General features: G+C 49.8%; 1 protein-coding gene across 4 annotated transcripts in view; it reads left to right on the top strand.

Moving 5' to 3' along the window:
- Positions 1 to 14,607, top strand: part of LOC119976243 (leucine-rich repeat-containing protein 31-like) — a 142,771-nt gene that overhangs the window by 85,998 nt on the left and 42,166 nt on the right. For 3 of the 4 annotated variants that reach the window (XM_038816595.1, XM_038816593.1, XM_038816594.1), the window contains one exon: positions 7,903 to 8,070. The exons of the other annotated variant lie outside the window; for it this stretch is intronic. In XM_038816595.1, coding sequence (XP_038672523.1) covers positions 7,903 to 8,070 — 168 coding nt within the window. The remainder of the gene's footprint in view (positions 1 to 7,902; positions 8,071 to 14,607) is intronic. 4 annotated transcript variants of the gene reach the window in all.

Raw genomic sequence — 14,607 nt, 5'->3', positions numbered from 1 at the left:
GTGTCTATCCAGCTCCCTGCCTGCCGTGTCTATCCAGCTCCCTGCCCTGCTCCTGCCGTGTCTATCCAGCTCCCTGCCCTGCTCCTGCCTGCTGTGTCTATCCAGCTCCCTGCCCTGCTCCTGCCTGCCGTGTCTATCCTTCCCTGCCCTGCTCCTGCCTGCCGTGTCTATCCAGCTCCCTGCCCTGCTCCTGCCTGCCGTGTCTATCCAGCTCCCTGCCCTGCTCCTGCCTGCCGTGTCTATCCAGCTCCCTGCCCTGCTCCTGCCTGCTGTGTCTATCCAGCTCCCTGCCCTGCTCCTGCCGTGTCTATCCAGCTCCCTGCCTGCCGTGTCTATCCAGCTCCCTGCCCTGCTCCTGCCGTGTCTATCCAGCTCCCTGCCCTGCTCCTGCCTGCCGTGTCTATCCAGCTCCCTGCCCTGCTCCTGCCTGCCGTGTCTATCCAGCTCCCTGCCCTGCTCCTGCCTGCCGTGTCTATCCAGCTCCCTGCCCTGCTCCTGCCTGCCGTGTCTATCCAGCTCCCTGCCCTGCTCCTGCCTGCTGTGTCTATCCAGCTCCCTGCCCTGCTCCTGCCTGCCGTGTCTATCCAGCTCCCTGCCCTGCTCCTGCCTGCTGTGTCTATCCAGCTCCCTGCCCTGCTCCTGCCTGCCGTGTCTATCCAGCTCCCTGCCGTGCTGCCTGCCTGCCGTGTCTATCCAGCTCCCTGCCCTGCTCCTGCCTGCCGTGTCTATCCAGCTCCCTGCCCTGCTCCTGCCTGCTGTGTCTATCCAGCTCCCTGCCCTGCTCCTGCCTGCCGTGTCTATCCAGCTCCCTGCCCTGCTCCTGCCTGCCGTGTCTATCCAGCTCCCTGCCCTGCTCTCTGCCTGCCGTGTCTATCCAGCCTCCTGCCTGCCGTGTCTATCCAGCTCCCTGCCCTGCTCCTGCCGTGTCTATCCAGCTCCCTGCCCTGCTCCTGCCTGCCGTGTCTATCCAGCTCCCTGCCCTGCTCCTGCCTGCCGTGTCTATCCAGCTCCCTGCCCTGCTCCTGCCTGCTGTGTCTATCCAGCTCCCTACCCTGCTCCTGCCTGCCGTGTCTATCCAGCTCCCTGCCCTGCTCCTGCCTGCCGTGTCTATCCAGCTCCCTGCCCTGCTCCTGCCTGCCGTGTCTATCCAGCTCCCTGCCCTGCTCCTGCCTGCTGTGTCTATCCAGCTCCCTGCCTGCTGTGCTGCCTGCCTGCCCTGCTCCTGCCTGCCGTGTCTATCCAGCTCCCTGCCCTGCTCCTGCCTGCCGTGTCTATCCAGCTCCCGGCCCTGCTCCTGCCTGCCGTGTCTATCCAGCTCCCTGCCCTGCTCCTGCCTGCCGTGTCTATCCAGCTCCCTGCCCTGCTCCTGCCTGCTGTGTCTATCCAGCTCCCTGCCCTGCTCCTGCCTGCCGTGTCTATCCAGATCCCTGCCGTGCTGCCTGCCTGCCGTGTCTATCCAGCTCCCTGCCCTGCTCCTGCCTGCCGTGTCTATCCAGCTCCCTGCCGTGCTGCCTGCCTGCCGTGTCTATTCAGCTCCCTGCCCTGCTCCTGCCGTGTCTATCCAGCTCCCTGCCCTGCTCCTGCCTGCCGTGTCTATCCAGCTCCCTGCCCTGCTCCTGCCTGCTGTGTCTATCCAGCTCCCTGCCCTGCTCCTGCCTGCTGTGTCTATCCAGCTCCCTGCCCTGCTCCTGCCTGCCGTGTCTATCCAGCTCCCTGCCCTGCTCCTGCCTGCCGTGTCTATCTGCAACACTTGTACGGAGCGTTTTTCTGGTGCAAAAATACAAGAAATGTGGCCTAAATCCTGCTGAAGCATCTCTGCATCCTCCTCACAGCTTACCCTCCCGCTTTAACTTTGTCCGATCTGCAGATTTGGAGATAATACATTTAGTTTCCCCATCCAAATCATTAATATATAATGTGAGCAATTGGGGTCCCAGCAGTGATCCCTGCTGTACCTCACTGGTCATTGCCAGCCAATCGGAAAAAGACCCATTTATTCTAACTTTGTGCTTCCTGTCTGCTAACCAACTTTCTATCCATCTCAAGACACTACCCGTCATTCCATCCACTTTAACTTTATATATTAATCAATCACTAACGAGTATCCAGCTGAGAAACTCCGTGTTACTGGTCACGGGTTCTGTGGGTCCCAGCGTGGCTGATGTGTCGATCCTAATGTTGCATCTTCCACTGTAAACTTGGCAGGTGTTTCCGGGAGGTGGGATCAGTCCGTAGATTCTGGTATTCCTTTCTCAGGCTCTTTTTCCAGACCTCCTCTTGCCGTCGGATGTCATCGAAGAATTGTGTCCCTTCTCCAAGTCGGTCTCTTCTGAGCAAGGGTGCCAAGCATTGACGTCTATGTTGCATTTCCTGAGGTAAGTCAGGGTGGCCTTGATGCATTTCCTTTGTCCTCTTGTTCGGAAGCCTTCTATGAACTGGACGAAGAAGATTTGCTCTGACATCCTAAGCACATGGCCGGCCCAGAGGAGTTGGTTTCTGATGATCATGGCCTCAATGCTGATGATCTCGGCTCCATCAGGGACACGGATGTCAGTACGCCTGTCCTCCCAAATGATGAGGAGAATCCGTCTCATTCAGGATTGTTGGTACCTCTCCAGGACCTTGAGGTGACATCTGTACATAGTCCAAGTTTCTGAGACATATAGAAGAGTTGGAAGGACAACCGCCTTGTACCCGAGGATCTTGTATCAGCACGGATGTCGCGATCATCAAAGACTGTCATCTTTAGGAGGCGCTCGCAGCATGGATAGGATGTTGGATTTCCCCATCGATGTCAGCATTAAAGGAGAGGTGGCTGCCCAGTTATGGGAAATGTTCCACATTTGGGAATATTTCTCTGTTGAACTTGATGGAATGAGGGCAGTGGATCCTGCCCGAGTGGGGGGGGGCGGGCCGAGTTGGGGGGGGCGGGCCGAGCGGGGAGGGCGGCCACCGCGCATGCGCTGGTTGGCACCGGCCCAACTGCGCATGCGCGGGACCCGAGTCTCTGGCGCCCCCTAGCACATGGCGCCCCGGGCGACTGCCCGTGTTGCCGGTGCCTTGAGCCGGCCCTGTGGTGATGTCACCTGTGTACTGAAGTTCCCCGATTCTGCTGCTTCTGGTGGAGTTTGATGGACACAGAGGAGCGGAGGGGCCAATGGTCTGTCCTGCAGTCACCTATACTGGTCATCCCTTTGGCGATGATGATGAAGACGATCTTGTGTCAGTGCTTGATGCCACCAGGAGGTGTTGAACTTGTCTTTCTGGCAGAACAGCATGTTACCAGCTGGTGTTCTGTGCATTTGGCGAGCAGGAAAATCCTGTTGGAGCTGCAATTCCCAATTCCTTTCCAATGGCTCCAATCTTGATATTGAATTCCCCAAGGAGGATAATGTTACCTCGGAATGTTGGAGCGATGGTACCCAGGGTGGAGTAGAAGCCTTCTTCGGATTCACCATGAGCATCAGGAGTTGGGGAGAAGATGTTATGACTGCTCCATTCTGGTTCCTGGCAGGTTATAGACGAAGAGTCACTAAGCACTTGTTGAAGCCGACAAGGGTTTTCTGAAGACCTTTCACAAGTTCGTTCCTGATGGCAAAACCAATTCCATGGGCAGCACGGCAGCACAGTTGTTAGCACTGTTGCTTCACAGCTCCAGGGTCCCAGGTTCGATTCCCGGCTTGGGTCACTGTCTGTGTGGAGTCTGCACGTTCTCCCCGTGTCTGCGTGGGTTTCCTCCGGGTGCTCCGGTTTCTTCCCACAGTCCAAAGATGTGCGGGTTAGGTGGATTGGCCATGCTAAATTGCTCTTGGGTTAGGTGGGGTTACTGGTTTACAGAGTGGAGGTGTGGGCTTAAGTGAGGTGCTCTTTCGAAGAGCCGGTGCAGACTCGATGGGCTGAATGGCCTCCTTGTGCACTGTAAATTCTATGATTCTCTGATCCTGGGCTGTTCCTCGGTGTAACCATTGCCATCTTCTCTCTGCTGCCCCCTGCCTGCTCTTTATGTCTCCTACAGGGCAGCGATGTCGATGCTGAGGTGCCTGAGTTCATGGCAACGAGGACAGTTCTCCGTTCCGGCTGATTGTCGTGCTCGCTATCCAAGAGGGTTTGTACATTCCAGCTTCTGAAATTCCGTTTAATTCAATTTTCTGACCACAGGTCAATGAGCTGCTGGATGTGTTTTTCCAGACAGATTGGGGATGGAACAGATTATTTTTCGGGCACCTTTTCCTGCCCTTTCCCCATTGGGGGTGAACAGAGTGGATTCTGAAGAGGGCGGCTACGTCATGAGGAAAGCTACCGAAAGGCTTTCCTGTTCCTGTTCTGAGAACGAGACGACTGAATCAAACTGCACTGCCTACGTGCCAGTCTGAAACCCGGGACTTCCAGATCTCCCGGTCCTGTCTCCATCACATCTCGCTGATCAGCACACGGCTTCTCTGTGTGTGTGGTTGGGGGGGGGGGGGGGCTAGTTTCCTCGAGGTAGGTGCCTGATGCAGGGCATCTTTTCACGTGGGAATGATGTTGCACATCAGCAGACACGTGGTCCTTGACAGAGGGTAGGTCCAGTTCCAGGGGCGAGGGAACCTCGCGACCAGAGTTCTCTCAACTGCCGTAGACTCCGTCCGCCATCGCAGCCGTTAATACCCAGACGAGTAACTTCCGCCTGATCCACCTTTGAGGACTGGATTTGGATTGCGTTTGTCTGATTCCTCCCCTCTGACCTTATCGTCATGGGCGACCCTGACAGGAGATTAAGGCTCCCGACGGCATTACTCTCTGGAAAGTTCACGCTTCTCCTCCACAGCGAGGTGGCAACCTAAGGAAATGCTTCTGTAAGTATCTAAAAAGAAAAATATTCGTGAAGATGGCACAAGTGGCTTCACAGCTCCAGGCTCCCAGGTTCGATTCCCGGCTTGGGTCACTGTCTGTGTGGAGTCTGCATGTTCTCCCCGTGTCTGCGTGGGTTTCCTCCGGGTGCTCCGGTTTCCTCCCACAGCCCAAAGATGTGCAGGTTAGGTGGATTGGACATGATAAATTGCCCTTAGTGACCAAAAAAAAGGTATGGAGGGGTTATTGGGTTACAGGGATAGGATGGAAGTGTGAATGGCCTCCTTCTGCACTGTATGTTCTATATAGTCTGAAAGAAGATAATTTATAATCCAGAACAAAGAAATAACCAATGCCACTCTGGTTTAGTTCAGTTTTCATGGATGAAGATTAGTGGGGTTTGGGCCCCAGCTATTCACAATATACATCAATGACTTGGATGAGGTAATCAAAAGCAATATTTCCACCAACTGATGCCTTGCCTGGGGGTTCCTGTCTCCACCTGATGTACATCATCAGTAGTGTGGTGCCCCAGAAGCCTGACCACTAACAGCCCACCGAGGTGGGTGTATCTGTGCTGGGGGAGGGTGGGGATCTTCCAAAATCTCCTCCAAAGTTGTCTCAGCGCCCACAAAATGCAATATCCTTGTAAATTTAAAAATAAAAATACAGTTTGTGAAGAGATGGTTCTCAAAAAATGTAAACTGGAACTTTATGATTCCATGTGTATCTTGACAAAGAGTGGCCCTGGAAGATTACATGATGAGAAATTGGGATAATATTGTCTAGGTGCAGAGTGAACCAGTTGTACAAAAGGTTAATGAAATGAAAAAACATTTGACTACACAAAGTAGTGATAAACTAATTATCAAACAGTTCAGCAGAGAGTGATGAGAAAGGGTCCTATGCCGAGAGAAGGGGAAGTTCATTAACTTTAACAGTCAAGTAATTGAAGTCAAGGCGAACAATCACAGGAATTTCACCTTTGGTTCAGAACATGATTTTGTTCACTATTGTGTCAAGATAAGGGAGCGAAGGAACCACAGTGATGCATAAGGCACTAATTAACTACGTCAGTGTGAGGGCAACACGGTGGCCTAGTGGTTAGCACTGCAGCCTCACGGCGCTGAGGTCCCAGGTTCGATCCCAGCTCTGGGTCACTGTCCGTGTGGAGTTTGCACATTCTCCCCATGTTTGCGTGGGTCTCACCCCCACATCCCAAAGATGTGCAGGTTAGGTGGGTTTACCACGTTAAATTGCCCCTTAATAGGAAAAATGCATTGAAATGAAAATCGCTTATTGTCACGAGTAGGCTTCAATGAAGTTACTGTGAAAAGCCCCTAGTCGCCACATTCCAGCGCCTGTTCGGGGAGGCTGGTACGGGAATCGAACCGTGCTGCTGGCCTGCTTGGTCTGCTTTAAAAGCCAGCGATTTAGCCCAGTGAGCTAAATCAGCCCTCTGAATTTATTAAAAAACTACGTCAACGTGTTAACTTCATCACCTAAAGGAAAAGCACCATTTATAAAGATGTGCTTTTCCGAACACAGTGTCTGACTATGGGCCGGGTGTTTAACAGACTGCCCTGCAGACCCAGAAATGTAATATTAAAACTTTCCAAAAGCCAATGAGCTTCGGTCATGTAGTATTGCCCATTAATGAGTCACTTGAAGGTTAACAATCAGTTTCTATGTCTCTGTTCACCTTTGGCAATATTAGCACCTGCCCAGGAATAATAAATTTCAATGACTTTCCCTTTATTTTGAATGCAGGCTCGGCGACGGACTGTCTGCTGCATCGTCACAGAGCTTCACAGCAGAGCAAGAGGCCCTTTGACCTTTGTTGATTATAAGGGTTTACACCAGGGGTGGGCAAACTACGGCCCGCGGGCCGCATGCGGCCCCCCAAAGGTCTTTATGCGGCCCACCAAGATCAAGTCATTAAAAAAATTTAAAAAATGTTTTTAAAATTTTAATTTCTTTTTAAATTATTTTTTTTTATAAGGTTAATGTGGGGGGCTGTTGGGTTACTGGTATAGGGTGGATACGTTGACTTGAGTAGGGTGATCATTGCTCGGCACAACATCGAGGGCCGAAGGGCCTGTTCTGTGCTGTACTGTTCTATGTTCTATATGAGGCGCCCAGAATCATAACCGGGTGAAGCGCCATTTTTGAAAAGTAGAGATAAAGAGGGCTAAAGGCAGGATGCCGCCGGGGGAAGCGCTGAGGTATATGCCGTACGCTAATTGGTTACAACCGGGACTATTAATACTTTGCGGCCCTTTAAAATTGTGAATTTCTGAATGTGGCCCTTGCACGGAAAAGTTTGCCCACCCCTGGTCTACACAGTGAATACATGTAAGAGTTCACAAGGATGAGGGTTGAGCTAATGTTGGAAATTTCCTTGACTGTAGCCAACTCGCATATGTGACCTGTACAAGCCGTGATCATCATGAATGATAGCACAGGCACGGGGGGGGGGGCTGAATGGCCTACTTCTGCTATTTCATATGTTCATTTGTTTTTGGTCCAGCAAAATTCAATTTTTAAATAAGGTTTTATTTAAATTATTTATGATCTATTTCATGTCTAATGAACAGGAGATTATTAAATAATCTCCCCAGTTTCGGGGGGAAAAAAGGAACCTTTAAACTCACCAACCAATTACTTCACTGCTTCCCTAATTAATGTCTCTGGACTTCAATTTTTACATCTCACTATCTCCTGTTACCTCTCCCCTACCGCTCCTTGTTTTTGTCAAAGTTGAGGACAGGGATTTGGTGAGTGGGGAATTTAGTGGCGTGAGAAGTGGTGAGTTCAGTACTCTAATCTTGCAGGGCTCCAGTTAGTGGGCTCCAGGCTACTCCGTTTCCTCTCCTGTGTCGTGGCCATTCCATGATTCAATCTGTGATTTCTCAACGGGCCAATTCTCTAAAGATTCCACTTGTAGTCTGCATGTTTCTTAAATTGTTGAATTTTCCAGCTTTTGTTTTGTTAGCTCCATCAAGTTTGTCTTCCGAGTTGTTGGGAACTTTTGTGAAGATGCATATAAAAATATTGTGTTAAATATTGCAGCTGACACCATCCCACACCTGACTGAGCTGGAGACCTTGGATCTGTCCTGGAATAAATGCCTTGGTGGAAATCTGGGAGAACTTTTCCAGATGTGGCAAAGTAACACCCATCTCTGTGTGCTGAAGATGTGTAGCTGCAATCTGACCAGCCAGGATTTGGCATCTCTCGGTAATTAAATTATTGCTCATCCACTCAATTGAAATGTTCCACACTGGGATCAATGGCATTTTGAAGGGGTATAGAGCAAAGTCAGATCAATGGTTTTGAGGAATGGATTCGATAAAGGGCAATGTGGTAAAAACATTGTATAAGAGAGCAAGATTGGTGAATGGTTGTTTTACAGACCATCAGGAACAGGAGGAGGCCATTCTGCCCCTCAGGTCTGCCCCACTATTCAATAGGATCATGGCTGATCCAACATTCCGCATTTCCACTTTCCTGGCCCTTCCCCGTGACCCTTCATTCCTTTACTGATCAATAATCTACCTATCCAGCCTTAAATACCTAAGGACCCTGCCCCCACAATGCAACCCTCAGAGAAGAAATTCCTCCTTATCTCGGTCTTAAATGGGCTCCCCTTTATTCGGAGACTCTGCCCTCTGGTCCTAGACTCTCTCATGAGGGAAACATCCTCTCAGCATTTACCCTGTCAAAACCCCCTGAGAATTCGATATGTTTCAATGAGCTCACCTCACATTCTTCAAAATTCTAATGAAGAATCCCAACCTGTTTAACCTTTGCTCAGAAAACACCCCTTTCATCCCAGTGAATCTTCTCTGAGCCACTTCCAATGAAAGGGGTAGCACAGTGGTTAGCACAGTTGCTTCACAGCTCCAGGGTCCCGGGTTTGATTCCCGGCTGGGTCACTGTCTGTGCGGAGTCTGCACGTTCTCCCCGTGTATGCGTGGGTTTCCTCCGGGTGCTCCGGTTTCCTCCTACAAGTCCCAAAGTCGTGTTTGTTCGGTGAATTGGATATTCTGAATTCTCCCTCTGTGTACCCGAACAGGCACCGGAGTGTGGCGACTAGGGGATTTTCACAGTAACTTCATTGTAATATAAGCCTACTTGTGACAATAATAAACATTATAATAAATAAGGGAACCAAAACTGCTCAGAGTGCCCCACATGTGGTCTCATCACAGTACAGACTGCAGGGAAATCTAGTGATGTATCCCAGGGGTTGGTATTAACGGCACAACTGTTTTCATTTATAATTCTGACTTGACACCACATCAAAGTTTGCAGATTATACAAAAGTGGGAATGTAATAAATAATGAGGAGGATTTTAACAGGCGAGTAAATTGGTGAATTGGACAGGCATGTGATAGATGTGATTTATTGCAAATATACTTTGGAAGGAAGAATGAGAGATGGTAGTACAAACTCAAAAACTAAATTAAAAAGCAATGATGAAATGAACATTGGCAGCAGGGTGATGGGAGAGGAGGGGTCTGTTGTGTGGTGCTTGAGAAGCAGGTATATGTACAGAACCCAATGAAGGTGATGGAATCTAGGTTTTATAATTAGAGTCCATCAGCTTTCTGAAAGGCTAGATCCAGATCCAGCAAATAATTAGGAAAGAAAATTGAATTTGACCTTTATTGCAAGGGGGATGCAGCATAAAAGTATTGAAGTCTTTCCAGAACTGTACAGGCTGAGCTTTCACCATGTGCTGTCTACAGTTTTGGCTACTTGCTGTGGAAACAGATTTGAGAAAATTCCCGAGATTAATTCCTGGAGTGAAAGGTTTGTCTTGTGAGGAAAGATTGAACATATTGGACCTGTTTTGAATTTTGAAAAATGTGTTGATTTTATTCAGATATATTATTTTGCAGGAGCTTAACAGGGTCGGTGTGAGAGGATATTCCCCCTCGTCGGGGATAATCCCCTCGTCGGGGAGTTCAGGGTCGGGGCTGAGGGGATATTCCCCCTCGTCGGGGATAATCCCCTCGTCGGGGAGTTCAGGGTCGGGGCTGAGGGGATATTCCCCCTCGTCGGGGATAATCCCCTCGTCGGGGAGTTCAGTTCTAGGTGCCTAGTTGCAAGACAGGGGATCTGCAATTTAAGCTAAAGATGATTTGGAATTTATCCTGAGGGTCGTTAGTCTTTGGCCTTCCTAGAATTATTACAGTGCAAATAGAGGCCATTCAGCCCATTGTGTCTGCACCGACCCGCTGAAAGAGCACCCGACCTTTCCCCACTCCCCACCCAATCCCCATAACCCAACCTCACCTTTTGGACACGAAGGGACAATTTAGCAATCGTCCCTAATTGGACATCTTTGGACTGTGGGAAGAAACTGGAGCACTCGGAGGAAACCCACGCAAACACGGGGAGAACATGCAGACTCTGCACAGACAGTGACCCAAGCCGGGAATCGAACATGGGACTCCGAAGCTGTGAAGCAACAGTGCTAACCACTGTGCTACCGTGCCACCCTTCATTTGCTCCTTTATGGAATATTATGTAAGATGTTGGACTCCATACTTTAGGAAGGATGCCAATACCTTGGGACGGGTGCACAGGAGATTTACTTCAATGGTTTTTAAAAAAAATATTTTTATTATTATTTCAATGAAAAAACATATAAAAACAGAATAACAATTAAACAGTATCTCCCCGTGTCTGCGTGGATCTCACCCCCACAACCCACAGATGTGCAGGGTAGGTGGATTGGCCACGCTAAATTGCCCCTCAATTAAATTTTAAAAAACAATGAAACAGTAAGAGACCCCTCCCCCCACCCTGACTTCCCTTACAACAGTAAAACGTATGGGCAGCACGGTAGCATGGTGGTTAGCATAAATGCTTCACAGCTCCAGGGTCCCAGGTTTGATTCCCGGCTGGGTCACTATCTGTGTGGAGTCTGCACGTCCTCCCCGTGTGTGCGTGGGTTTCCTCCGGGTGCTCCGGTTTCCTCCCACAGTCCAAAGATGTGCGGGTTAGGTGGATTGGCCACGCTAAATTGCCCGTAGTGTCCTAAAAAGTAAGGTTAAGGGAGGGGGGGTGTTGTTGGGTTACGGGTATAGGGTGGATACGTGGGTTTGAGTAGGGTGATCATTGCTCGGCACAACATCGAGGGCACTTCTCGAGGTGCGAAAGATCCAAGTCACCCGTCCAGGCCGAGGTGCTTGGCGGTGTTTTCGCTTTCCAGCCCAAAAGGATCCGCCTCCTTACCACCAGCGAGGCAAAGACCAGGGCGCCAGCCAACCCCCACCCCCAGCCCCATCCGGACTACCGGCACAACCAAAATCCCCAAAATCCCACACCCAACGTTCAGGATTGCTGATAGAATCTTAAAAAGGGACCTCCAGATGTTTGCCAGCTTTGGGCATGACCAGGGTATGCGTGGTGCCTTGGGTCCCCCAGACACTGATCACATCTAAAATCCACCCCTTCAAAAAAAACACTCATTCTAGCCTTGTGAAGTGTGCCTGGAAATCAGCTGCATGACATTCACCGAGACTCAATTTTACCTTTGAAATGAATTGGATAATTCAGGGAGATTTGAATCTAGTGATACAGTCACTAGGAACTTTTAAAAAATGCATTCATTGCATGTGAGCATTGTAATCCCTAAGCCATTTCAGAGGGAATTTCAGAGCCAACTTCATTGCTGTGGATCTGGTAGGTCAGGCCAGGTAAGGATGGCAGATTTCCTTCCCTAAGGAAATTAGTGAAGCAGACGTTTTTTTTTACAATAACAGCTTCATGATTACCATGAGACTTTTAATTCCAGATTTTTATTGGTTAAAATTCCACCATCATGGTGGGGTTTCCCGTACCAGCCTCCCCGAACAGGTGCCGGAATGTGGCGACTAGGGGCTTTTCACAGTAACTTCATTTGAAGCCTACTCGTGACAATAAGCCATTTTCATTTCATTTCATTTGAACCGGAGTCACCAGCCCATTACCCTGGATCTCTGAACTTGTCCAGTGACAACACCACAATCAACTACATCCCAGTGCTCAAATATCATCATAGTAGCTTTTAGAAATGGAACATAAAGAGCGATACAGCACAGGAACAGGCCCTTCGGCCCTCCAAGCCCACAGCAGTCATGATATCACCCTTGGCCAAAACCCTCAGCATTTCCTTGTGCCGTATCCCTCTATACCCATCCTATCTGTGTATTTGTCAAGATGCCTTTTCAATGCCACTAGTTGCAGTCATGATGACAATGAAACTATCAGTGATCGTTGTAAAAACCCATCTGGTTGGTTAGCTCATCTGACTGGACAGCTGGTTCATGATGTGTGATACCAGCAGCGTGGGTTTGATTCCCGTACTGGCTGAGGTTGTCCATGAAGGTCCTTCTTCTCAACCTTGCCCCTCACCTGCAGTGCGGAGACCCTTGGGTTAAATCACCACCGGTCAGCGCCCTCTCAAAAAGGGAAGAGCAGCCTATGGTCCTGGGGGATTTTGGTGACTTTCATGCATATGTGGATTCACCCGAGGAAGGAGCAGTGCTCTGAAAGCTAGTGATTGGAAACAAACTTGTTGGGCTTTAACCTGGTGTTGTAAGACTTCTTACTGTGCTCACCCCAATCCAACGCCGGCATCTCCACATCATGTTCCTGTATATGCACTGGCTTCCTCCACCTATAATGAACAGAATCCACTTTCTAACTATAAATAAAAACATAAAATGCTGAAAAAATTCAGTAGAGCAGAAGAGTCATATGGACTGGAAACATCAGCTCCGTTTCTCTCTCCACCTTTGCTGCCCGACGTTGATATTTTTCCAGCATTTTCTATTTTTATTCAGATTTCCATGGATAGATGGATTTTTTTTTCTGCTTTCCAGCTGCTCATCTTGCTCATTTAAAATGAAATGAAAATCGCTTATTGTCACAAGTAGGCTTCAAATGAAGTTACTGTGAAAAGCCCCAAGTCGCCACATTCCGGCACCTGTTTGGGGAGGCTGATACGGGAATTGAACCGTGCTACTGGCCTGCCTTGGTCTGCTTTCAAAGCCAGCAATTTAGTATTGATTCACCTTTTGTAAAAAAACTCAGAACACAGGACCAGCCGCCTGCTCTGGTTTCTTAACAAAAGAAAAATGTTGAATCTTTTTCAACGGGTGATCTTTTAAATGTCTGAGATGATCAAATTCCAATTATTTCAAAGCCGCAACACTTTAACACATTTCTCACCCAAGATTACTCCAACTCCGTATTTGTTTCAAAATTGGAATTTGCATTTTCTTACATGCGTAAATTCGTATCAAGTTGCTCAACATCAATTCAAATTGTGATTTTTGGCCAGGAATCACAACTTGAGCCTTTAACATCAAATCTTTAGCTTCATAGAATCTACGGCACGGAGACAGACCCTTCGGCCCAAACTGGTCCATGCCAACCAAAAAGCCCATCCAAGCTAACCCCATTGGTCTGCATTAGGCCCATATCCCTCTAAACCTTTCCTATCCATCTGACCAAATGCCTTTTAAATGTTGTCAATGTCCCTGCCTCAACCACTTCCTCCGGCAACTCATTCCACATACCCACCACCCTCTGTGTAAAAATGTTGCTCCTCAGGTTCCCATTAATTCTTTCCCCTCTTTACTGAAACCCAGGCCCTCGAGTTCTCGATTCCCCAACTCTGGGCAAAAGACTGAGTGCGTTCACCCTATCCATGCCTCTCATGATCTTATTCACCTCGATAAGATCATCCCTCAGTCTCCTATACTCCAAAGAAAAAAGTCCCAGCCTGTCCAATCCCTCCCTGTAACTCAGTCCCTGTGTCCCAGCCTGTCCAATCCCTCTCTGTAACTCAGTCCCTGTCCCAGCCTGTCCAATCCCTCCCTGTAACTCAGTCCCTGTCCCAGCCTGTCCAATCCCTCCCTGTAACTCAGTCCCTGTGTCCCAGCCTGTCCAATCCCTCCCTGTAACTCAGTCCCTGTGTCCCAGCCTGTCCAATCCCTCCCTGTAACTCAGTCCCTGTGTCCCAGCCTGTCCAATCCCTCCCTGTAACTCAGTCCCTGTGTCCCAGCCTGTCCAATCCCTCCCTGTAACTCAGTCCCTGTCCCAGCCTGTCCAATCCCTCCCTGTAACTCAGTCCCTGTACCAGCCTGTCCAATCCCTCCCTGTAACTCAGTCCCTGTGTCTCAGCCTGTCCAATCCCTCCCTGTAACTCAGTCCCAGTCCAATCCCTCCCTGTAACTCAGTCCCTGTCCCAGCCTGTCCAATCCCTCCCTGTAACTCAGTCCCTGTGTCTCAGCCTGTCCAATCCCTCCCTGTAACTCAGTCCCAGTCCAATCCCTCCCTGTAACTCAGTCCCTGTCCCAGCCTGTCCAATCTCTCCCTGTAACTCAGTCCCTGTAACTCAGTCCCTGTCCAATCCCTCCCTGTAACTCAGTCCCTGTGTCCCAGCCTGTCCAATCCCTCCCTGTAACTCAGTCCCTGTGTCCCAGCCTGTCCAATCCCTCCCTGTAACTCAGTCCCTGTCCCAGACTGTCCAATCCCTCCCTGTAACTCAGTCCCTGTGTCCCAGCCTGTCCAATCCCTCCCTGTAACTCAGTCCCTGTCCCAGCCTGTCCAATCCCTCCCTGTAACTCAGTCCCTGTCCCAGCCTGTCCAATCCCTCCCTGTAACTCAGTCCCTGTGTCCCAGCCTGTCCAATCCCTCCCTGTAACTCAGTCCCTGTCCCAGACTGTCCAATCCCTCCCTGTAACTCAGTCCCTGTGTCCCAGCCTGTCCAA

This window comes from Scyliorhinus canicula, chromosome 13 (genome assembly GCF_902713615.1).
Source record: "Scyliorhinus canicula chromosome 13, sScyCan1.1, whole genome shotgun sequence".
Classification (NCBI taxonomy): domain Eukaryota; kingdom Metazoa; phylum Chordata; class Chondrichthyes; order Carcharhiniformes; family Scyliorhinidae; genus Scyliorhinus; species Scyliorhinus canicula.
Note: the sequence above shows the minus strand (reverse complement) of the source record. Positions and strands in the feature narration are given on the sequence as shown.